Source organism: Camarhynchus parvulus, chromosome 3 (assembly GCF_901933205.1).
Source record: "Camarhynchus parvulus chromosome 3, STF_HiC, whole genome shotgun sequence".
NCBI lineage: Eukaryota > Metazoa > Chordata > Aves > Passeriformes > Thraupidae > Camarhynchus > Camarhynchus parvulus.
In genome coordinates, this window is record NC_044573.1 from 6,432,496 (window position 1) to 6,458,220 (window position 25,725).

A 25,725-nucleotide genomic window follows, 5' to 3' on the forward strand; every position below is an offset into this window, starting at 1 on the left:
CTTTATTAAAATAGATGATATTACATTAATACTGTATTATAACTATACTAAAAAGATACTATACTATATTATACAAAAGATACTAAAGAATACTAAAGAAAAACCCATGACTGTCTGAGACAGCCAGGACACAGCTTTGAGCCAATGGGCCAAGGAAACAAAACAATCCTCAGCAGAATCCAATTGACAAATCACTTCAGGTAAACAATCTTCCTAACACATTCCACGTGTGCAAAAACAACAGGAGCAGCAAGTAGAGAAAATTGTTTTCTCTTCCCTCTGTGCTTCTCTAGGAAAAATCCTGAGAGAGAAAATTATGTCTCTCTCTGCTCAGAGAATGTGAATGCCATACTCCAGAACAACAGGACAATAAGCTCATTTCCCTGTTGACTCCTATGGCTTTTTGGCCCTGGGCTCATGCCAAGTCAAACTGTTAGTAAATGCCATTGTCTGTCGGGAAGAAACAGAGTTTTCTCTTCACTTCTCACATTTTGAGTAATCTGATACTGGAAAAGTGACTCAGCACTGGGTTATGGCAGGAAGGGCAAACATATGAAATAAACATTTTCAGTAACTACTGAACTGCAAGATTTGAGATCTTTGTCCACTTTCTGTCCACATTGGGAAATGGCCAGAACTTCTTTCTGGCTTGTGTTTCCAGACTTCCCTTCCAGCAGCAGCACAGAGAGGACACAACACACAACCAAACCTTATCTCTACATGGAGCACTTTCCAGTCTCCTGATTCAGACACAGTCAAAAAGACAATTACATAGATGTGCTCTCAACCAGGCCCGCAGCTTATGCAAAGACACTTGCCTGTCATTCTACTCTGCTCAGCACCAGCCACATAGCCAGCATCAAATGTGGTTCTGGTAGAGAGCTCCTGCAGTTCTTTCCTATTGAAAATGATCCATTTTTGCAGAAAATTATCAAAGACTTGGTGGACTGGAGGAAGTGAGCTAGAATCAACCTGTGTGACACTAGGCTATTGAGCTGGTCACTCACATGACAGAAAAGGAGAGTTTTTTACTCATCAGTGCAAAACTTCTTGGAGACAAACTCAGAACTAGGGCCCATTTTTTGTCCTTACTGCTTGTGAGCACAATGTTGGCTTTAGCCAGTCCTTTACAAGCTTGCCCTGATCAACCTATTGACTGGGATGCTTCTTTCTCCAAGGAACTATCTTTCCCCAGAGCTGGGGATCTATCAGCCATCTTGCATTGTGCAACAACTTTTCCATCACAGCCCTCTGTAATGCAAAGCAAACATTCTCGACCCCTTTGCTCAATTTGAGTTATTACAGCATCCATAAGAATTATGTGGCACATGACAAGACAGGTCAGTTGGCTCACAGAGCATTTGTAGAAGCTCCAAAAGCCCTTCAAAATCTGTTTTCAGTCATGTCAAAGAGCTGCACATGCAAGCAATGCTGTAGGCAACAGCTCTCTGAAGGCAGAGCAGAAGGTTGCACAGAAACACACCTTCTGTTTAATTAGCCATCAGAAAATTTTACTTACACCATGAGAGAGGTCTATAGAGTTGCCCCCATTGCTGTAGTATGACACCTCCAGACTCTTGACTTTCCCATTCTTCATGAAGCCAACCTGTCAAGAGAGTGTCTCCTCAGTGATCAGTTTTCAACAAAGCGTTCTGGTTTGTGCTTGCCTCCAAAAACTGAATGGATCTCACACAGGCAGAGAGGGCTGACTGTCCCCAGTGCAGCACAGGGCAGGCACAGCCAGCAGCTGAGGGAGTCCCCCCAGTAAAGAGTTGATGCATGTGTCAGTCTTGCTCCAGAGAACTCTTCTAAATTAAGTGCTGGCTGCTTACCACAGCCACAATTTCTTCAACAGGTTTTGCTTTCAAAAGCAGCAGCAGTTGGAGGGGGATTGAAGCAGAAGGGAAGTTAACCAAGCACGTTGCTGTGTAAAGGATGCTTTACAGGAATGGGCAAACCTCTAAAAAAAAAGTGATTGTCAGCAGGGTCAAAGTCTTGGTTGCAAGGAAGGCAGAGTTATTTATGCTGAGGTCACAAGAAAGGAACCATCCAAGTCAAAATAACTTCTGCAGCACTTCAACAGGAAAAATGCTACAGCCCATTTGCAGTGGGGGAGATCAGCAGGGAAACAACCACAGCAGTGTTTTTTCCCAATATCTTACTGCTCTCTGATGTCTCAGGGACAGCACTGAGAGCACAAGGGCTCTTTCATGTGTGTGCATACCTTGTACCTGCCCAGGAAGGGGTGCCTCCCACCACTGATCAGCATGTCCTCATCTCGATCCAGCATGCAGCGCACCGCACGGCCAGTTCTGGGAAAGAACACAGGTTTTTAGGCAAAACCTGAAATGCTCAATGCAGGTCCTGCAGAACAAGGCTCTTCTCTTTGTCTTTCCAGGGTGGCAGTGGACAGTTAAGGGTAAACTGCTTGGTTTATATATCTTACACTTAAGAAAATGGCAAGACTGAGTAAAAAAATAAACATCTCCAAAGTTGGGACTTGTTTGTGAAAACTCTTGCATTAAAAAATGGATAATTTCTTTGAGACATAGATGCTAATGACTGAGCAATCACTGTTTTCCAGACTATTTCTCAAGGCACTCTTTTGGCTTTGAAAAAGACAATGCCACAGGAATTATATAATAATGCAAAGTACTAACTAGCCTTCAATTTGACCTTGTTTTTATTTGCTTATTTATTATCAAGGAGGAAAACAAGGGGGAGAGTAGGAGTGGTTCTTAATTTTCTAACAATTTTGCCTTCCAAGTGCCTGTCTTCAGGTTGTACCAGTACCTAGCAAATGTCATATATGTTGTTCTGTAGCTGCCAGGATGTCAAACAGTGGTTTGGCTGGCAGAGATAAAGAGAAGAAAAGGATGCAAATGTTTTACTGATTAATTAGAGAAAGCAGATTGTTTGCTCAGAACAGAAAAAAAATAAAGTCAATTTACAAACAGGGTGTCATTTTTCCTGTCCTCATTCAAAGGTATTGTAACAAACTGCTGATGTGTTGCAGGATCCCTCCAGCTCTGCCAGCAAGGGCAGCACTGGGAAGGACAGGGCAGAAATGTCACCTCAGAGGCCATGTCCACCCAAAACCTGCACACTTAAACACGAGCCCACAGCAAAACTCCAGAAACCAGGAGCACATTTCCAATCTACTCTTTACAAATGGTTGCAACCTAGGTTAATTCCCTGAGCTTTTAGGGTTTTGAAAAGCGCGGGTTCCAAGGCCTGCCACCATTCCTAGGGAAAAATCCCAAGAGGGAGTTTGCAGAAGAACAGACATATAATGATGCAAGACTGGTCTAGTAGAGTTTTGAACAAAGATATTCTCATACCTCTATTAAACAAAAAAACCATGGTTGGTGCTGGATTTTGGAATGGTTTGGGGTGAAGTGAGGGGCGAAAGGCAAATAATTTGAGATCCAAGAGTTTTCAGAGAGCACCAAAGGAGAAAAGAATAAGGAGGTTTTTCCCCCTTTCCTATTAAAAGCTGCCATTCCTACATAAACTTAGCCCCTCTGGGCAGGTTCAATCCCTCCTACCAGCTAGGAATCCATTAGACACCTCCTTTGGGAAACCCCAAGCTTGCTATACGTTGTACAGTAAGAAACATGCAGAGTATTGAAAAGTGCTCCAGCAGAAATGGTGCTCCAGAAAGAGGCAGCCTGGGACAGTCTGAAGGAAAAAAATCCCTCTTCCCCCACATCTAAACTTACTTGAAGGCTGCAACAGCCACTACAGATGTCAGAATAGTACTCCTAGTCTCTTTTCCTCCGAATCCTCCTCCCATTCTTTTCACTCGAACCACCACCCGATTTGAAGGCACTCCCAGGGCATTAGCAGCAAACTCCTAAAGAAAAACAAAACAGGAGGACATGTAGGGAGCTCAGCTGGTGTTAGGAACTAAATGCCAACACATTGCCTTCCTGAAACCATTTCAACAGTGCAAATATTGGATTTGATGGAATTGGAGCCAATAAGGCCAGCATTTGATCTCTGAGGGGAAAAGGCACAGTGCTGCAGCACACAGGCGTAAGATTCAGGAAAAGACTGACACAAGATGAGCCAAGCCAGACACAGGTCTCATTTAGCACAGGCTTTGGCATCCATACCACCCTTGCTGCATTGAGAGACCTTTGGACACTCTTGGTGAGCCAGTAAACAGAACAAGGACACCCCATGGTGCCAGTAGCCAATCTCATGGAATGGGAGAGCTGGTGCACAGCCAGCGGTTTCACCACCTCTCTTTCTGATGTGTCATTCAAGCATTGTGTCTCCTGAGCAGCTGGTACCCTCCCCAGAAAGGGATAAGCATGTAATCCCTCCTAACAAAGATGTGTTGCCAACAGAAATGTCCCTGTCACGTGGTAGGAGATTCAGGATTCCAGCAGGATGGATAAAGGCTTTAGATCCCATACCCAACTCTAAGCCTATGTGTTTTTTAATTGAAGAATAAAGTAAAAGCAACTATAAAACAACCATTCATCTAGTCTGAAACTGAGAAACAAATGGCTTTTTGGCACCAGGTTAATGAGAAGTACCTGTGTCTTCATTGGGTTTTGGGTTGACACAAAGAGTTCCATCTCACCATCTTCTCCCTTTGGCACAGCCAAAGTACAGTGAGTTTCCAGGTAGAAATGCTCCTGACCACCAAGGTACATCTCTCCTAGAAAATTGAAATAAATGCCCCACAGAAAGGGCATCCCTGGTGTTATAAGAGGTCACCCATCACATGTTGTCTTCAATCCACTGCCTCCTGTACATGTGTTAAGTGACAACCCTTTGCTTTGCCCAGCACTGGATATCACCAGCTCTGACACTTCTGGTTTAATGTTTAAAAAAAACCAACAAAAACCAAACAACAAAACACAACAAAAATTCCATACAGGCTTTCTTTCCACTTTCTATAAATCTTAATTTTAAAACACAAGTGGCTGGCATTTCAAAAATAAAATTCTGCACACCATGCCATTGATCCAGCATCTCTGGAGATGCAGTATTTGGTGCCTTTCAAGACTGCCTCAATAACACCACTGAGATAAGAATAAAAATAAATCAAGTGTAGTCTAGCTGAGTAGATAAAATACAAGGTTACAGACTTTGAAACAGGAGAACAAAAATAGAAACCCAAAATGCCTCAGGATTATCTAACTGGGAATCAGTTAGGCTCTTTCCCAGGGCATCTTACCTGGCAGTGCTGAGGGTACAATTTCCAATCATGCTACACACAATTAAATGTCAGAAACAAGCTCCTTTCTCAGCCACGGCCCTGATCTGTTCATTGTGGTCCCTTTGCCTAAGATACAGCCATACACGAGATTAAAGGAAATTGGCTGTCTATAAGATTTGGATCAGATTATGTCTGGACAGGGAAAAATTTCAGAAAAGAAAAAGAAACAGTGTGTAGAATATTTGCTCAAGAAAAATGTGTGCTTTCATTGAAAAAAAGAGCGTTTTCTGGGGGCACAGCCAGCAGCATCCAGGTCTGTTTGAAACAATAAAGTTTGTGTATCAGTCTGAAACTTTATATGAAATTAATTTAGTCCTGCAAGCCTTACTCTAGTATCATATGAGAAAAAAAGGAGGCTGAGAGCTTGACTTCTTTTGTCACAAACTATACTATTTTAAAAGAATTATTAATGCTTATTCTCACCCTCCAAAATGTGATCAGATTCTTCAAATCCTTTCTTCACATCTCCCTTATTAATCCTCTTTATATCCTTAAAGAAAGATTTTTTCTCAATTGCTTCCTAGGAAACAGAAAGACACAATGACATTTTTGTCTAAGTGGAAATGAAATCAAACCTTCCTCTAACTGAAGAAGAAACATCCAAGATAAAAAGCACAAGGACTTATCAGACACTTTCTATGGTAGTAGCCAAGAGACTTGACTAAAAGCAATAGAAAATAACTTTTGGCAACAAAGCAATTTCACAATCAACACCACCGTAACTGGACAATCTTAGGGTACTCCTTGTGACTTGTTTGACATTGTGGACCCAGAACCTCAAGGCCTGTAACCACCAGAGCTATAACTTACAACTTATATTAACTCTTGTCTGTAGCCCGTAGGGTGGGAGAAAAGGAAAAAATAATTAAAAAAAAAAAGAGAAATAAAAAGAGAAAGAGAAAATGAAACCTCTAAGATAAGAAGTGCAGAAGTAGCTCACTTCTGAGTTAATATTCAGGGAAGTATATAAGGGAAGTTTAACAAAGGCATTTTCCTTTTGCCAAAATGGAAACTTTCCATAATGAAAACAATCCCCACCAAATATCAAGCAACCAATAGCAAAAAAACCACCAGCACGTTTTTGGCTCCACTCTCATGTTCCCTGGGTGAATGAACAACTTGAAGCCTCAGAAAAGGCAAAGGTCTCACACATTGTTTGTTAATCCACAAATCACCCAAACAACTCAAAATCTGTCCTCAGAAGACAGTACCAATGTCTGCACGAGACAGTGCACAGACTCTATTTACATGAATACAATTTCATGTAAAATTCCTTGCAAAATACATGGTATGAAATACTGACTATTAAAACCATTTCATTAGAATCCTTTGTTTCTAATTTATGCATTAAAAATGGCTTTATGCATTTTTCTTTCTCATTTCTAGAAATGAATGCTGTGTAGGTATTATTATTTGCTTTTACTGTCTCATAAGGAGATCTTGTCAACAAATTTTCCAGTTAGAAAAGCATGAAATGATCATGCATTGTTGATATTAATTTCTTCAGCTTTGAGAAAAGCCACTTAAAGACTGTGGCCATACAGTTCACAGCAGGGAGTGAACTCCTGAAAATTAATTTCAGCAGCTTAGAAACTAGACAAGAGGTCTGCAGAAATCTCAGAGAAGTAGTGCAGTGACAGAGCTAGAAAAGACATTTTCACACCTTATTATTGCTTGTTGTAAATGAGAGAATGAAGAGGGAATGGATATCAAAGAAACCAGCAGGGTCAGACCAGAGAATATTAAAAGCAAGCTTTTGTGGGTAAGAATGTAACTCACAGTAACCTTGTTTATTTAAACAATTTTCTGTTGAGCACAATATTATCTCCCCGAGCTTGATTTATTTGTTTCAGCTTTAAATAGCACAGAAAAAGTTAATGTACTCTAAATCAGCAGGACACCAAAGATGTACCTTCTTTATATTTAAATACACAAATTATTCCTTCTATCAGTGTCCTGTTGCACCCACAAACACAAACAAAACGTGGGGCTCAGTAACCACGTGTGTGAGAACAGAACTGGACAGCAGGAAGTCCCAAGTCAGCTGCAGATACAGAACTGAGCCATCTTACCTGAATTGTGACAATAGGTTCAAGTTCTTCATACTTAATCTTCACAGCTTTAGCTGCTCTCCTGGAATGTTCCTGTGTCTCTGCCAGGACTGCACCGATGATATGACCCACACAGGTGACCTACAGGCGAGATTGGGACCCACCATCACTTGGGGTGTGTGTTTGCAGTGAAAAGAGACTCACGATAATTCTCTTTATCTATTCCTTTCATGCAGTTTGTTCAGACCAGTCTATTAAAAATCAGCACCCAGGGAAAATAATCACAAGCAAATTTGGAGTGAGTGAGCCTGTCTCAGGGGGCTGCAGCTTAGAGAAGAATTGTGGAGATAAGAGAGGAGAGGGGCACAGGGCAAAGGGACTTGGGCCTTATTGAATTTGGCACTAAGATTTCTATTGACCCCAGTGCAGTTAGAATTATCTCTGTATAAGGTAGAGGACTTGACTGGACAGTATGAGAAATGTTACATCTTGAGCAGCATGATTGAAAAGGCTGTTTTTAGCTACATACCACATCCTTAGCAAAGACAGTCTCATCATTAGCGATGCCAGTGACATTACTGCCAGGAACATCCTTGGCAGAGACAAAACACACAAACCCAGGAACACTCTGAGCTTCAGATGCATCTATAGAGCTAAGGAAAGAAGGAGAGATAGTGTTATTTCTCATTTTTTCTTTGTGTAAGCAATTATGAGATTCCAATACAAATTCAGGCCTGATTTCCCTGAGTTTGGCTATGCCATATGACTAGCAAGTGAGACTGTGACAGCATAACATATGAGACTAAAATAATTTGGGATCTATATGAAAATGTTAATCCTGACTGTGAGACTGATCAGCACCCTGCTTCTTGGGACTATGTCATACATCTTTTCCCCAAGACATATCTGAACTTGATCCAGTTGCCACATGTACTAAAGATTCTTTGATACCAAGTTGGTGTTAGTGATGCTGTGCCTCTAGTAGTTGCCATGACTCTTGCCATGAAGGCAAGAATATGGATAAACATGAAATTTTAGTGCTGACATGCATCATCTGCCACGGGTGGGTCAGGGAGAAATTGCTGAGGATCAATCATAAGGAAGCTTCAGGGTTTTTAAGAGGATGCCAAAGAAGTGATGCTCAAAAAGACAAAAACCTTCATGAAAGGCTTTCTTTGGTAATCAGAAAAAGAAGTATCTAACCAAAATGCTTGTCTGCTTCAATCATATATAAATTTAAAACTTAGTGACAAAATAACTTTAAAAGAGTAATGGAATTTAATTTTCATATGGAGAACTTTGTAAAATATATTACAAAATACTTTCAGGATCCTTCTGCAATATTCTGTACATTGGTTTTATAGAGAAACAGTTAAGAAGTGCTGTGGCTTCGATTTTGCTCACTGAATGATTTATTGCCTTCTGTAAATTGCTGCAATTTTTTCAGCAACTTGTTTAGATTCCTAAAACTTTGATATAAACTGTGCTTGAAAGCAGTTGTTAATACATCCCAGTGAGCCACAGAGTTTTTAAAAAAGACCTTAAATGTATGAATGAACTTTCCCACATGAACCCTTAGACAGCAGGAACTCAAAATCCTATTTTTCTTTGGGAAGTTCTCTTTCCTGTGTATCTGCAGCAGTAGCTCACAAACAACCCCCTAACACTCCCTTAGTTAGAAATGCAGAGGCAGCTGGAGTCCGATTTACACTTGGTGCTCAAACTCTGACTAGGATGAAGCGGAAGTTTTCAGAGTCAATATTTTGACTGCCAAAACCATAGGCTGATACTTTTGTCCCCTGATTAAATATTCTCCTACGTCCTCTGCAGAATGCTACAGGCTCCCAGCCTGAAATACGTGTACACAACATAAATGCAAGAGAATGTGTACAGCAACTTGTAGAAAACACTGCATGTTGTGGTCACAAGCATGGATGGGATGCCTTCTCCATCTCCTCATGTGCCCTGGTGGCAGTAACACCACTTAAGTGTCTGCATTGCACATGGCAACACCTAAAAATTAACTGTGATGAGCAGAGCAGTTTCTTTCATAACCTGGGAGCCAATTACTACATCTGTGCATCCCTGCCCACCATGCTGCCCATGCCACAGTGGGAAAGCTCTGCACAGGAAGCCTAACTAGGCAGGAAGTGTTGCCTAAGGAATGAACAGCACATGGAAAGGCTGTTGAGGATGACACGAGCCAGTGGAACACGGAGTGCCCCACATCAAAGCAGATGAGGGCAGATGAGAGCCTGCAGAACCCACCACCACATAAACAAAATTAGGGTTTGTGGGGGTAGCCAGTCCTGCAATATGACAGCATTAAAATCCATATGAGAATGTGGATGGCATTACCTGCCAGGACTGGCCTTTAGGAGTTGGTTATTTACTATTGTTATGAATTAGGTACCAGTTATGGCCTGGATGGGCAAGATGTTTTCTGAGACAGCTGCACTTGCAAACACTGACCTGTCCACTTTGCTATAGCCAAGCACAAACAGGGCTACACCTCACAGCTGAAGCCAATTCACAAATGACTTTTGTGCAGAGGGCTTGATCAGAGCCAGTGCAGGCTAGCACCATGCAAGGCAAAACCCAGTGCCCACAGCTGACCCACCAGCAGGAGAGCTGGTAGAATTGCATCTCACAACCTAATTTTTCAAGCAGATAGAAGGAGAATCTTCCAGTTTAGTGATTAAAATGACATCCCAACCTCTATGGTGCTCTCCTACCTTGCTCCTTTTTAATCCTTCATGCCTGAGTATAAGAGATGGGAAATGCAAAAAGTTTGGCTTAGGCTGAGGGCTTTTGTGCTTCAGCAAAGCCCAAAGTTTGGTGCTGGTTCCCTCACATTCCCACTGACAGCTTGCAAGGCAGCTGTCACACACACACAGAGCTCGCCTCCACGTAACAATGTGCAAAGAACTGGAGTTCCCACCTAAGCAAAACCTTTCCCTCACCCACACCCTGACAGATTGATGTTTTCCAAGCCACCAGGAACAGGATGCTTCCAACACTTGGAAGGGAGCAGTAGCACTTACAGGATCTTCGCGTGGGCCTTGGTGCTGGTCACCAGCGTCAGGTACAGCTCGTTCTCGAGGTGAGGGATGTCATCGCAGTACACAGCCTCTCCACTGGCTTGTTTGGCTGCTGAAACATGCACCAGAGGCCTGCCCACCATGTCTTCCACTGCCTGCCCCTTGGGCACTTCCTGGAGTAAAACACATGGCTGACTACTGCTGGCTTGGGTGGAAGGGGATGGAAGCATTGATGGGAGAGCAAAGAGTGCTGTGGGACATTCTAGTGAATGGGAAATGGGATGGGGGCTCAGTCCTGTGTGAAAGGAAGGTAAACAAGGTGCCACAAGGTGTGGCTACACAGAGGGGAGCTGTAGGGAATGAAGTGAAAGTAGTTTGGGTTTTGAAATTGCTGTGGAAAGGAAGGGTTTGATTTCACATATTGCGTAAGACAGCTCAAGTTCTGAAACTGGATTCTGCTCTCAAAGCTGAAGAGAATGGGTCACTAACAGAGAAATAAGAAAGAAGATACATAAGTGTGAAGCTTGAGAGATGCCAAGAAAGGTAGGCTATAACTGGGGAAAACAGAATGGGAATTTCAGTTTGGATATAGAGCTGGGTACAGGAAGAAAAGCAATTTTTATAGAGCCCTCAGCAACAGAGAAAGCTTGGGCTCTCTTGAGCAATAATAGGAAAGAATAGTATCCAAAAATGAGGAAAGGATTGAGACCCAAATACAAGCTACATGCAAGGCATTATCAAAGTTTATGTGATGACCATACTTAGGGAGACAAGAAGATAAGCAGCACAGTTTGAGCTACAGAAATGCCTCCATTTATGTCATGCTGACGCTGCTACTTACTTGGGAAAGCTGCTACTTACTTGGAAGAGCTGGGCATTTGCAATGGGATCTTTGTGAAACAGCTCTGTAGCACTGATGTAGTTTGAAGGGACAGGCTCACACACAGTTTTCTGCCAGAGACATATTAAAGAAAATCACCTTCCCTTCCAACTCCTTTCTCACACTCCCTAGTAGCTCAGGATATTTTCCATTCTCCATCTCCCACCTAAGGTAATCCATAATCTACTGAGTTAAAGGTGAATGAGGCTCAGGCTCTGTGCCAAGAACAACCACAGAGCCACAAGACCACTTGTCATGCAGCAAATGGGAGAAGCCCAGGAATCATCCTGTGAACCACAGAGCTACACCCTTCCACCTCAAGGGGAGGGTGCCACCAGGAAGCAAGTGGGAAGATACACAAGTCACTGTTATGCAAGCAGTAGGGCAGCTCTGGCAGCTATTGCAGCATGGATTTTGTTACTAGGTGGAACTCTGCTCAAATCTGAACTCTCCCCATGCCGTCCCCACCAAGGCAGTACAAAGAGGTTCTCCTTCCCCAAATCTGCCTTCCCAAGGAGCACTCACAGTGCCACTCTTGCTCAGTTTCTGAAGGACTGTCAGGTAGAACTTGAAGAAGAAGCTGAGGGTGAGGGTGCGTCGGAAATCCACCATGCCCCCAGGAGCTGAAGGAGACAGATCCATCTCAGCCGACAGCAGGCGACAGGCGTCCTGCAGCAGCTTCTCATTCCAGTCTCTGCAAGGGAACAGAGGGGACACAGACACCTTGCTCAGATAAATTCACCAGGGCAGACTAACTCTTCTGAATATATTGAACTGGAAGGGGCCCATCAGGATCATTGAGTCCAGCTCCTGGCCTTAGACAGAACAGCCCAAGGGTCACACCGTGTGCCTGAGACTGTTGTCCAAATGCTTCTTCAACTCTGTCAGGCTTGGTGCTGTGACCACTGCCCTGGGGAGCCTGCTCCAGTGCCCAGCCACCCTCTAGGTGAAGAAAGTTTTCCCCTGATATCCAGTCTAAACATGCCCTGACACAGCTTCATACTGTTCCCATGAGCTGTCAAGCAACAGCCATCAGCTATCTGTTCATAGCACACGTCTGAGCTTGGCTGTCACCGTGGGCTCATGTTACCTTCCCTAAAGATATGGCAAAGCTATTGCATGACAAAAACCCTGACTTTTTTCCATCCAATTTGAAATGAACCCAGTTTTGTAGGTCATGAACACATCTAGCTGCTGTCCACCTCAACTGATGAGCGAATTTGGAAAGAAAATGCCTCTCTGAATGAGAGAATGGCATGGATCTTCGAGGGTAAAGCATACTGGAGGAAACAAGGCATTACACAAAACACACTGCTGCAGAAGCATTATTATACTTCTTCTCCTTTCTCTTTTGATGTACTTTTAGAGAGCATTTAGGATGTTTTAGATATTTCAACTGCTCCTGTAAAAATCTGCACTGTTCCATGAGACAATATTTTTTTACAGGAAAAATTCCTACCTGCCAGCGAGTTCCTTGCAAGTTTTTAGTGCCAGGACAGTGGTAGGAGCCATTCCTCCATAGCTTAGTTTTATCTCCTGCACTCTGCTTGTGCCATCTTGGAACAGGACTCTCAACCCACAGGTCACAATAGCAATGTCATCCTCACGACGGGAAGCCTGCTTGAAAGCTGAGAAGTATTCACCCTGAAAAACAGGAATATATTTCTTTATCCTCTACCTTGGCATGCTTTGGAATGTAAACGTGGACAAGCTGTTTACCTATCTCTAAGTGCATGAGCTATTCCAGGCAACAGTATCAGGTTGATTCATTGTGCAGGGCCAAGCAGGACATGTTTGTTCAGGCAGCACTGTTTATTTTCACATAATTCAGTGATTAATTCTAATGTATCAGTTCAGTGGTTGTTACCAAGCCTAGGACTGTGGGGGAAACAAGCTTTGACAGAGATCTGCTTGTGCCTGTCACATTTTTCCATATTTCAAGAGGAAGAACCAAGACAGATTGTTTTTGCATAAACAAAACTACAGTTTCTCAACAAGTTTTTCTTCCTCCCAGGCTGTTAAGCTGGAAGTCTAATCAGTAAAACCCATATCCTAAACCCCTTCCCTTCAGAAGTCTTTGAAATCTGCAAGAGCTGAAATCAGTAATCACAAATGTCTCAGTTCTAGAGTAGACCAGAATAATTCAGTATTAATAATTCAGTCTATTCAGTAGACCAGAATAATTAATAAAAGAAAATTTAATCTGCTACAGGAAATAGAATTCTCAGTTACTACCCTGGTCTCCACAGAGCGAGGAAATTCTTGTGAATGCACCAGTAACTGCAGTGCACAAAACTCAGCAGCTCCCTTATAAAGAGTGGCTGTAAATATGAGATTAACACTTTACCAGGATGCACCATGCAATGGTGGCACCCTGGAGCCACAGCATGGTCAGTCCTCTCAGCACCTGCCTGTGCTGCAGGTGAAGACAAATTGCTGCTCAGGCACCCTGCAGGCTAAGAGAGGAATCGGATCTGATGTCTTTGCACTGCCCTTCTGCAGAGTTTTCTGACAAATTTCTTCTCTCCAAGTGACTCCACACAGCACAGCAGTCTGCTTCATTAATTACCTCTAATCTGAAGTGGACAGCAATTCTTTCATTATCAGACAGAACAATTTCTCTCCTCTTGACAATGACAACAGTTTCACAAGAGGCCCCTTTTGTGCATCAAGCACTTGTTACTGGAGATATAACTGAAGGGTGTGCTTCATTTCCTGAATCCAAATAATTACTCAGCAGCCAGCAGATAATAGCAGAGGAGCATCAATAGCATCCTTCCAGTGAGGACATTCTGCCACTCTACTTGTCAAAACAATTAGCTTTCAAAGAGGAGAAAAAGCAGCCTCCTCTCTTACTGCATAATCAAGAGATTTCCAATAGCAGGATTGCAACAAGAGGGCAATATTGCCTTCTCTCCTCACAGGACACCTTCATTTTCTTCATTCAGAGTCCTGTGGGAGGAAAGGCACTCATGACCTTTCCTCACTTGGAGGGTAGGTAAGTGAAGCATCACATCACATGTCTGCCTGGGTCTCTTGGCAAACAACAGAGCATGTTAATTCTTTCTATTGTTTGGCCAGTCTTACCCTTGGTGTGATTAATTACATAATGCAAGGCATAACATCAGTTTCAAACAAACAAACAAATCAACAACAACAACAAAAAAAAACAACCCCAAACTATCTAGCTGTGTGCTGAAACAGCCCTGCTTTCATTCATGAGGAAACCACAGTTGCAGAAAACTTTGCCTGCTACATAGGGCTGAAGCCACTGCCCCTGCTTGTAAACATTTGTTTGTTCTGTGAAATTGCCATGAGACTGCCATATGGATGGAGGAATACGGTGCTTTCCATTGGCAACCTCAACCATGTTTCTCATTTTGGCAAAAAGTGATGCTTTTATCACAAGACCAAAGAAGGATTGCCCAGAAATAGATGGAAAAACCACCATAAATAAAATAATTTTGTTCCTTTAGTAGTTAAATAGAAAGAATTGAGAGGATAGACAGGGGATTCATTAGTTCTCTCCCATAATACAATGGCACTTCAAGTAAATCAGTGTTTTCCATTTATAAAGAAAATGCATCACCATACTGCAAATCCTTGCATCTTATGACTAGGAGCCACAGGCCCTAAGAAGGTAAACACCCTCACAAGCACAAAATTACAGTCTGATGTTCTCAGCCCTAAAGGAAAAAGCAGAGTTTTACTTCTTAGATACTGAATCAGTTGTGGTTTGTGCTGCTACAGCCTCATTGGAAGCCCACATAGCCACATGGGCTTCCAAAATGCCCTAATAGCCAGTCCTTGTGGTTTATATCTTGCAAGAATGAAGAAACTGAACTTCCCTTTTATCCATACTGACTCTTCCCCATTTCATTTCCCACATAAGCTCACAGAAATTAAGCAGGAATCTTTGGCACATTAACTTCACTCTGCATCAGAAATTGCTAAAACCTTTTCTGTTCTGCTTTTCAAGCAGAACTTCTACCTCTGGGAACATCATTTTGACACTTTTCATCATTACCAAATGCACTCAAAAAGCTTCAGATAATACAGTGAAATTTCTCTTCCTTGCACTAAAAAAATTCTTGAGCTTACCATACTTTATCATAGAGCCCTGCTCCCCTTGCTTGTGAAGAAAAGTGTGCTGCTGAATTTTCTCCAAATAATTCTCTTGCTTCCTGGTCCACTTGGGACTACATAAGCACTTGAGAGTGGGAAAAGGTGCCTAACTTTGAAAACAACACTTAAATAACAGCATTTTAGCTCCACAGACGGTGAAGTTTTTTCTTACAAACTTACCTTTTTGCTGTAGGGTATTTCAACAGAGAGAAGTATTTCTTCAGGCTTAACTATTGTCTTTCTGTAGCCAGTGAAAAACTTCTCATCCATGGTGACAGTCCTTTTGCCCTCTGTAGAGCAAAGGGACATCAGTGGTGAATAAATGAAAAATGGCAATAGTATGTGTGGAAAAGCCTTCAAACCACACAAATCACTCTTGATATCTGATTTCATTTTTCCACTCTCTTTCCAAATCAGGAAAATCTCTCAGATTTATTTTGGTATTTATGGAATCTATAACAGCTTCTGCCTACATATTAAATTTTCTTTGTACATGAACTGATAAAAACAGATCTCCTTCTTTATCTAATTAAAGCTTAGCCTCCAGGTGAGCCAGTTTCCAATACTAATTAAATCCCCCTATTTCTCCTTTCCACAGCCTGCACACAAACCCAGTCCACTGACTGGACAGTCCATTTACTTCAAGGATACAATTTAAAAAAAATTCCTAAGAACAAATAAAAACTGAAACACTTGGCTTTCTTCTTAGAAAAAAAAACCACAAAAACCAAGTTTCAGTCTTTATCTGAATAAACCAGGATTAAAGTATGATAGTGACAAACTATTTAATGGCTATTATTTTTCATTAGTACACATCTTCAACCAGCTCTTCACAAGGATGTGTCTGTAAGTATATACACAGTACCAGAGATTCCATCTGGCAAAGAAGTTCAACATTCTTTAGGAAGCCAACCTTACCTCTAGCTTTAGGACTTTAGCCTCAAAAAGCTTGAAAACACAGAGGACTCAGACCAATAATATTAATTTCCACTTTCAAGTTCTGGCCTGACCTATCAACCCATGGCAGAGGGCCGCTGACTCTCCCAGTCCCCTCAGTGTACAGGGAAATGTAACTAACTTACCTTTTGATACCAAAGTCAGTTTGCTTCCACTCGCCATTAACACAGGATTTAAGTCAGAAATTGGGCTTGCTGTCATTATGTTCCCACCAATAGCCTAGAGTGAAAATAATGCATCAGATAATTATTAAAATTCGAAGCAATTTTTGGCCTTTAATTAATTGGGAAAATCTAAGCCCCACGAAATCAGATGCTGTCTCAGACAATATTAACATTTTCCTGAAACAGATTTAGAACAGTGTTTTGGTAATGCATCAAGACTACCTTATGCTAAAGCCTCACATGCACAACCGTGCCAAAAATTCAAACACTGTACCTGCTATTAAGGAAGGATCCATGAAAATAAAAAGAGTATTTTTAGTAACAGTCAGGACCCAAGGGTTTTGGCTACAAAACAAATGCATGGCACAGTGTCTCGTGGAACAAAAGTTCTTGTTTGCTAGGTTGGTTTAGCTGCTTGCTTGGATTTTTTCTTAGATCACATGGAGTTTGAGCACATCTTCCCCTTTAAAACTAGAGGAAAATTTGCCAGCTCTGATACATTAACTCTATGACTGCCCCAGTTGTCACAGAAATAGATACACACATGCTTCTTTGAAGCTTGTCCAGCACTCTAAATACCTTTTTTTTGTTCAATTAGTCAAATCTCACTAAGTTCCCCCCCACTTGGTGATAACAGCAATGGAAGACTTGGAGAACTGCCATGTTTCAGTGTGTAACATCAGTGCAGCACAGACACCAGCTGAGACCCCAGCACTTCCTGGGGTTGATTTTTGTGTGCTGGTTTCTTTCCCAAGGTTTGCAAATGTTTTCCTGTGAGAGGCACAGGGCACACCAACACTGCTTGAGGCAGGGCAGCTCCTCAGACTGAGCTTTCAACTCCAGCCCCTGGTGCTCCCGAGTCACTTACAGCAACATTCCTGATCTGAGGCCCTGCAAACCAGCGCAGCTGCTCCAGGACAGCCTGGAAAATCTCTGTTTTGTATGGAGGAAGGTCTGCCACTGCCTTCCTCATCACCTCCTCTACTGACTTCAGGGTACAGGCAGCGCCTATGGTGACCCCTGTAAACAAACAAAGGAAAAGAAATGTTGTTTTCCAAAATTTTGAGGTACACAAGGACAGTTATGTGTCTGCAAAGCTGAGATGCCACTGAGTTCACTTAGACCTTCAGTTACACCAGGCTATTTAGAATGCACTGCATGTAAACATCACATCCTCAGAATAAAATTCACCTTTAAACCACAGCTCACAGTGGTGCTGTCTCCCACGTGACAGTAACACACCACCCTTTTGCATCAGTGTATTATTAACAATATTGGCCTCCTTTAGGTATTAGTCTGTCCTTTCAGAAGTGAACTCCAAGTCCTTTCCAGTTTCCACACTTTAAGTATCCTACCAGACATGGGGCCACATGCACTAAATTGTCCTAGGTACTTCTATTTGTAAGGCTGACCCATTTCCATCACAAAGCTAAAGGCAATGGAATTACAGAATTGTTAAGGTTGGAAAAGACCTCCAGAGATCACTGAGTCCAGCCTCTGCCTGAACACCACCACATCAGCTAAACCACAGCATCAAAAATCACATCCAATCATTTCTTGAACACTTCCAGGGGTGGTGACTCCACTACCTCCATGGGCAGCCCAGCCCAGTGCTAGACCATGCTTTCAAGTGAAGAAATTCTTCCTGATGCCAATGTGAATATCTCCTGGCAGAGTCTGAGGCAATTTCCTCTTGTCCTGTCACTTGTTACCTGGGAGAAGAGACTGACCCCCACCTTGCTACACCCTTCCTTCAGGGAGTTCTAGAAAGTGATAAGGTCACCCCTGAACCTCTTTTTCTCTGGGCTAAACATCCCCAGCTCACTTTTTTACGTATCACTCACTTGATTTCCTGTGGGAAAATGGGAAAGGTATAACATATACAGAAAGCAATCTTTAATCTGGGGATTTTCCTTCACACCCTCTTTATTCTTCCATGGAGTCCCCACTCACCTCACAGGTGGTCTGCCTCTGTTTTGCTCACCTGTTTCAGTGTGCTGAACAGCATTCATTTCAGGGATCCATGCTGGTGCTATCATCACTGGATACAGGAGGTTCTTTAACCTCATCTCGATACCTTAAGGAAAAGACACTGTTTGATACTTGTGTGACGTGGCTACTGCTGCACATAATCCTTCAAGAAAGGAAAATTAATACAACAAACCCTACAACATTTAGTAATTATTTCATGAACCAACTGCTCAAGACAACAGAATTACTAAATATGCCTGAACTATCCTCCTCAGCACTTATGTTTGCAAAAGTATCTATTTGGTGTGAGAAGGCAGTAAGATTTCAAGTCTTGAGAATTTTCTCACTGAAAAGTCCTTCAAAATGCAGCTTTCACAACTGAATTAATTTGATTATGGGGACATTTCATGCTGTGTCACTCCCCTCTCCTCAAAATTCCACAAAGTAGCACAAAGGCTCAGAGATCTGGAATAGCATTTTTTTCACCTGACATAGCAAAGAATGGAGAAAAACATTCACAGTGAGATTAATCTACCTGAGAAGAAAACCTGCTCCTACAAACAACCTGAAAATAAATAGCTTTTTAAAAGCAATGACATGAAAGAGGTTTCCATTTGCACTGTTGTCACAAAATACTTAATGGAAGGTCTTCCAACTGTTCATAATAAGCATCAGCTCTTTCTCTTACCCACTTCTGTGTTCCCCACAACGAGTTTGGCATTGGGGTACTGGGATTTGAGAGCCACCAGTTCACTGAGAGTTGTGGGCTGGATCCACGTCACACGCTCGCCTTTGAAACACATCTGCTTCTGCTGTTTCTTACTCTGAGTCTGCAGAAGGGAATTCAGACAGAGCTCAGCCTCTACATCAAGCCAAGAATCCCTGCTCACACGCTGCCCATGCCTGTGCCACGCTGGGCTCCATCTCAGCCAAGTTACTGACAGGGGGCTGGGATATCCACACTGTGGTTGGCAGTTTGCCATTCCCCATCCTTCTGCTAGCAGTGATGGAAGTCTTTCTCATCCTGACAAAAGTTCTCCCTTCCTGGTACTGCCAGGTGCATCCTGCTGCCACACCTCCCTAGCAAGATCTGTGCCAGCAAGCTCCAAGGCTCTGGCACGTGGCCGTGGCTCCAGTTGCTTCAATGGGTTTTCCATTCCCATCTCAATCAAAAAATGTCAGTTTTTAGTACAGATGAATTGCAATTAACCTGCTAGGCCAGGTTCTGATTCCCCTTTTAACTACTTCACCCAGTGACTACAGAAAACATGAAATCAACATGAAGTCTCCTTGGGCAGGAGAACATCTTGAAGAAGAAACAGAGGAGCCCTATCTCAAGCTGAATCTATCTCATGCTATGGTCTAAGAGAACCTACACCTGCTGTAGCTCATGACACATTTAAGCTGGGTACAGCAGCAGAATTAATGATTGAATTTCAGTTGTTAAATGTGAAGGAAGCTGTAAATGTGTCATGTGCTGGATTAGATTCCTGGCTAGGACACATTGCTTAGGGGGGAGGATCCCCAAAAAAGACAGGAATGAAACATAGAGGGAAACTCATCTCACCTAACTTTTAATGTCATTGTGAGCCAACCAACTTTTACTCCTGCTATGGTGAGGGGAGTTTTTTGAAAAGATAACTATTTGAGATACATATTGAGCTACACCCTGTAGTTCTGTAGTGGTTTTGATTTGTTAATTTGAGATTTTATGGTTCACGTATCAATGAGTGTGATGGGTTTAGTCTTGGTTAATTATTAGTGTACTCATTTCTTTTTTGTTGTGAGATAGGATTAGGAGAAAGGTAAAGTAGGTGTAAAACTCTAAAACGGCATAAAGAAAAGTTTATTAATAGTAACTAAAAGAAAGTAATAGGAATTAGAATAAAATACCTTTAGGACACTGCTCTTCCCCCCACAGTCTTTTCTTTTCCAATGACAATGTAAAGAAACAAAACCTAAAATTTCAGTCAGTTTACTACTTCTAAAATAGTCTTTTTTGTTAATGTTATGGAGACTTCTCTACAAGAAATCAGTTTTCTCTTGGTTCTCTCTATGAATAGCAACTGTCTGGAGAAATCTGCAATCGTGAAATTCGTCTCATTTTCTACAAGTTTTTCTCAAGTTGTGTTTATGGGCCATGCCAACTTATGGGGTAATGTTTTGAAGATGAGTTGTTTAAAGGCAAAAGTTCTCATTATTTACTTCTGAAATTATTTTCTTCTCAAGGGCACAAGATCTTTATTACTTTTTTCTCTTTCTCTGTTTAAACTTTTCATAGGATTACAGTTACTTTCACATTTGCTTACTTTAGTATGAAGGCCTTTGCTCAATATCTACAATTTGAATACTTTCATCTCTATACCTTTATATGTTTTAGGGAAAAAAGAATCTTTTTTCATATCTTTACAAGAAGATTGCAGCTTAAAACTAAAGGTATCTCCTCATTTCTCCTATCCAGGATTGCTTCTTCATTGACTTTGGTGTCTTCATGTTGTTGGTTGGCCTTGATGATCTTTAATATCTCTTCCAACCTGGTCATTCTGTGAATTCCTTTACATTGTCTGCATTTTTGTTTCTTCTCTCACTCAGGGGAGGACTGAAGCATTGAAAGATTTAATATTTTGTTCCGGGCTTGTAGATCATTACCTGACCCAGGCCAGGCTTGGTAGTTTGTGGTGGGAGCTGCAGCCAGGGGGGCTGATGGCCTCTCCTCTGCCCTGCCCGGTGGTTGTGGGTGCATATTTAATGGTGGTGGAATCTTGGCTAAGCCAGCCTGGCCTAGGGCAGCTCTAGGGGCTGGCAGGTCCAGCTTGGCCCTGCTCAGTAGCAGCAGGATGTCAGAAATGGCAGCCAGGCCCAACATGGGCCCTGCAGCCTCTCCTCCCCTACCCAAAAACCAGCTGGGGGAAGACACCCTGGGAAAAGGCCCACAGCAAAAACCACCCAGCCCTTGTTACCTCTATCAGCCAGAAAAGAAAGAAAAAAATCCTGAGTTTCTTTCATTTTTAACATGTGTTTTTTACAAAAACACAAACTTTCCAGCAGCTAAAAACTTTTCATCACTTCCATGAATGCCTCTCATACAAAACCACCGCAAGTTCCTACTTCTCTTCCTACACTATAAAGGGAACACAGGGAGACAAGCTCAGATATATCTGTATTTGATGCAGAAGTTAACATCTGACCTAATCAATTGACATTTGAATTTTAGTTACTGTTCCAGCCCCGGACAGGCAGTGACTGGGAAGGAAGGCAACCCAAGAGCAGAGAGACATATGGTGAGAACCAGAAAGAAAGCCAGACTGCTGGAGCAGGCACCTGGCCTGCATATTTCTTCTAAGCCACCCTGGCTCAAACACCTTGTGTTTTATAGAACAGGGAGGGTTCATGCCCATGCATTTTCATTTATTAGCAGACATCTTTGCCCCGCCATTTCCTCAGGACAGAGTCACTCAAACCTTGTGCAGAACAACTGAGCCAACAAATCACTGCTATTTCTTTCTGAATGAACTTACCATTAATTCTGGTGGGAAGATTGGCTCCTGTGTAGGATCCAGTGGCTGGAACTCAGAAGAATTGAACAGGCTGGAGGAGGTCATTGTCTGTGACAGAGAAAATGCAAATGGCTAATGACTGAGGAGAAAGCTCTCCACATATAACCATAACTCATTCCTCTTTCAACTCAAATCCCTGTTACTATTTCCTAGAGCAAAGCATGGCAAACACAGCAAAATGATGCCACCTGATTCAGCATTTAAGGTCCTCCAGTTATATTTTTCTGATTCCCCTGCATGTCTTGTCAGAACCCTCAACCCTGAACACACTAATATATTTTAGTCAATCAAAAGTGACATCCCTTTCACACTGGCATGTTAAATCATGTCAAATATACCTTTTCTGATGTATGCTCTTCTGACCATAAAATATAAATCAGTTCTAAATTGCTTTGCATAGATCTTGCTAAAATAAAAGCATCAGGCTTGGGCATGCAATGAGCCAGATCTAAGACTTTAAAACATCAGAAATAAAGGAAAAAGTACTAAAAGTACTAGTTGAGAGGCACCTTACCACACTGTCCTCTTTTCCATTCATGCAGCAGCCTGGACCATTGGCTTTTCCTCCACAGCAGCCCCCATTCTGAAGAAGAAAAAAAGCACACTCCAGCTATTTTAAACATAGTCAGAACATTGCAACTTTTACAGAATATGGTCCTCCTCTTTTATCAATCCCCAGATTTCAGAAATTTGCAGTCACATTTTTCATTAATAAATTGCTTGAAAGAAAGGACTCCAAGCAGTCTTAATTGTTGGAGTATTCCATGCAACACTGGATGCTTCCTAAAAACCAATCCACAGAAATTCCCTGGAAATTTCTGGTAATGAATTTCATTATATTCTCTGCTTCCTAAATTTATTTTATACTCACACTACCTTAAGCACCAATTTCTTCTTTCCATTCCTTCATTTGTTTTGTACCTAGACTGATACATACAATGTGATTGACTTTTTTCCCCTCCAGATATTCCAAAAGATTTCAATTGTACAGTTTTGGAACAGAGAGGAAATTGCTTCATTCATCACTGGGTGGCAAAGTTTGAGAAATATCAGAGTGGGGAATTTAGACCTGTTTTCACAGAAAGATGTATCACTTCAGTGCACTAGAAGCTGGTAACACACTGTTTACAGTTGTGCTATTTGACAGAAGGGATGCTCCTTGCAGACTCAGAAGGAACATCTCTGTTTTAAAACCCACATCATGATGGCCATTCATGCTCATTGGGACATACATTCCCAGCATTTTCCAAGAGATAGACAACAAAAACAGCTCAGAGAACTTCGAGTATCTGCACCAGAGCAGAGCCAGAGAGGTGACTAACACATCAAAGCTCCAATGCTATATTGAAAATCGAGGTTGTGGGTCTTAACATCCAGCTTACCATGGTATTTTCCTTCCCACTACGACAGCATCCAGTGCCACTGACAACTTTGCCACAGCAATTCATGTCCTGTGGGAACAAAAACTGTTCTGAGAAAAAATGTGCAGATTCCAAGGAAATTAAGTAGGTTTGATCCCATTTTGAGAGAAATACCCAAAGCAGAAGAAAGATGCCAACCACATAGGTATTTCTCTTACCAATGGAAGGCAATATCCTACAGTGTAATGCATGCCTACTGTGCTGGTAAAACTCTTGTTCTGGTTTGAAACTACTCTGACCATTCAACAATTAGCTCTGGAGCTGTGAGCAGACACCCAGAGAAGGCTGAAAGCACATAGAATACAATACCAATACTCCACCACAGAGACCATCTGCCTTTGTTTTCCATCTGACTACTATTAGTTTCATTTCTTGAAATTATCTTTTACTGGCAGAGGCAGGAAATAGCAGATGCCTGTTCACGTTCCACTTCTAATCACAATTCTGCTGATCTCTATCAGAGGTCAACAGAAACCACTGTGCTGCATGGAGTCCCTTCCTCTCCCTGGCATCTCCTTTTCATGTTGAAGTGCACTCAGTGCTTCCCAGTATGGAAATCAGATTGCCACAGATGTGATCCTTGTTCCAGTTCTCTGAATCCTCTTCTGTTCTGCAATACCCTGTTAGAGGTGAGAGGAGCAGAACTGCACAGAGAACTCAAGTGTAAGAAGAGCCATAGCAGTGTTTTCTGTTTTGTAGCCCATTCTATTCTCCAGTGTCTCAGGTTCATAAAATCCTCCAGAAATTCCTCAAAGCCAGTTCCTGCCTTCACTACCCAAAGTTCATATCTGTTAGTTTACTTTCTCATATCCTTACTTAACATTCTTTTAAACCACATTTAGGGATAGGGGCAACAACCTTGCTTCCTACCACAAGTCCCAACAAAACCCCACAACAGTGACCTCCCTCCACTGCCAAAATATGCCATTTTTCCTCTACTGCCTTTTAACCAATCTTTCATACCTACAGATATCTTCCCTCTTAACCCCTATTGTCCTTAAAACCCTTTGGTGAGACACTGTGGAGAGCCTGTTGGAAATCCAAGTAGGCTTTTATCAACTGGGTTTATCAACCATTTGTAATGAACCTCACTCCTGCTTGTATTTTCATTTGTTAACTGCAGTTCTAGATAATAAAATGAAACTAATGGGCATCACCATAAATTATTTCCTTTTGATATTTAATATCAGTGTAGACCCATGAGTGGCTGGCAATCACTGAAGTACATAATGATCTACTCCTCTTCACAGCCTCCAGCACTCATTCAGGTACAAAGGGAGTAGAGAAAATTCATGGCAAACCTTCATACTGCACCCAAACCAGCAGAAGAATTCTGGGCAAGAGCTATAAAATAGTGATTTTAACTTCTTTCCAGAGCTATTCCTGCTCAAAAATGCAAATTCCTCCACAGCATGTCCCTACCAGTGCACCATACCTTCACAGGTTGTCCACACCAGGATCAGCTGCAAGCTGTATTATGCAGAGAGGATAAGTTTTTCTGAGACTTATAGAAAAGAGTTACAGTCTGATTACCTGTGATCCAAAAAGGGACCATCAGATGGATGTTATTTAGGTGTCTCCAGCAAGTGGAGAGAATAAAGTGTTTACTCTATCTGAATTATTAACACATGAATCACATAAACAGAGGTCAAGAGTTGGAGCTGGGTTGTTGGAGCATATTAATTTCCTTCCTCTCCATTTGAGTTCATGGCGTGTTTCAGTAACAGAGAGAAAGACTACCAACTTCCTTTTTTTTTTTAAACATCATCTAAAGCCACTTACTTTAGCAAATGTCCTGTATCCTTCCAGAATGGGTCTGTAGCCTGTACATCGACACAAGTTCCCTGCATTGCCAGAGCAAAAGGATAAGGATTTAGTGTCATTTGGCTAAAAATTTATCTTCTTTTAAAACATTCTATTGTTTCTCACAAAAGCTTGTCAAATCCTGATACAGCTAATGAAAAAAATTGGAGGAGGAAAATTTCATTAGGAACCTTGCAACAACCCTACCATTCCTTTTTGTTGAAATTTAAACTGAAATTCATTTAGAACAAATTCAATCTGTCTTATTCACTATTCATTTATCTCAATTGTGTGAGTCTTATCAGTATACCAACTCGTCTGTCTCCTGAATTACAGAGAGATTGCTTTCTCCTGCATCATCATTCCTCTCAGATCACTGCTGGAAGCACAGTGATGACTCTAACCTTAGCAATAACAGCAGCCTCTCGCAGGATTTACACAGCTGGGTTCTGCCCCACTCCATCATGGCACGCTGCTGTCTTGGTCCTTGACTTGAGGACATGTTCTTTGTCACTTCTG

The 25,725-nt window shown here is 41.9% G+C and overlaps 1 protein-coding gene across 1 annotated transcript in view; it reads right to left on the minus strand.

Moving 5' to 3' along the window:
• XDH (xanthine dehydrogenase) overlaps nucleotides 1–25,725 on the minus strand; it is a 48,497-nt gene that overhangs the window by 10,326 nt on the left and 12,446 nt on the right. The window contains exons 6-25 of the mRNA XM_030945360.1: nucleotides 25,186–25,247; nucleotides 23,365–23,433; nucleotides 22,497–22,565; nucleotides 21,944–22,030; nucleotides 19,114–19,255; nucleotides 18,439–18,531; nucleotides 17,323–17,474; nucleotides 16,416–16,509; nucleotides 15,514–15,623; nucleotides 12,668–12,852; nucleotides 11,734–11,902; nucleotides 11,190–11,279; nucleotides 10,332–10,501; nucleotides 7,817–7,940; nucleotides 7,309–7,428; nucleotides 5,660–5,756; nucleotides 4,548–4,672; nucleotides 3,723–3,856; nucleotides 2,225–2,312; nucleotides 1,520–1,606 (exon numbers count right to left, since the gene is read on the minus strand). Of these exons, the coding sequence (XP_030801220.1) occupies nucleotides 1,520–1,606; nucleotides 2,225–2,312; nucleotides 3,723–3,856; nucleotides 4,548–4,672; nucleotides 5,660–5,756; nucleotides 7,309–7,428; nucleotides 7,817–7,940; nucleotides 10,332–10,501; nucleotides 11,190–11,279; nucleotides 11,734–11,902; nucleotides 12,668–12,852; nucleotides 15,514–15,623; nucleotides 16,416–16,509; nucleotides 17,323–17,474; nucleotides 18,439–18,531; nucleotides 19,114–19,255; nucleotides 21,944–22,030; nucleotides 22,497–22,565; nucleotides 23,365–23,433; nucleotides 25,186–25,247 (2,267 nt within the window). The remainder of the gene's footprint in view (nucleotides 1–1,519; nucleotides 1,607–2,224; nucleotides 2,313–3,722; nucleotides 3,857–4,547; nucleotides 4,673–5,659; nucleotides 5,757–7,308; nucleotides 7,429–7,816; nucleotides 7,941–10,331; nucleotides 10,502–11,189; nucleotides 11,280–11,733; nucleotides 11,903–12,667; nucleotides 12,853–15,513; nucleotides 15,624–16,415; nucleotides 16,510–17,322; nucleotides 17,475–18,438; nucleotides 18,532–19,113; nucleotides 19,256–21,943; nucleotides 22,031–22,496; nucleotides 22,566–23,364; nucleotides 23,434–25,185; nucleotides 25,248–25,725) is intronic.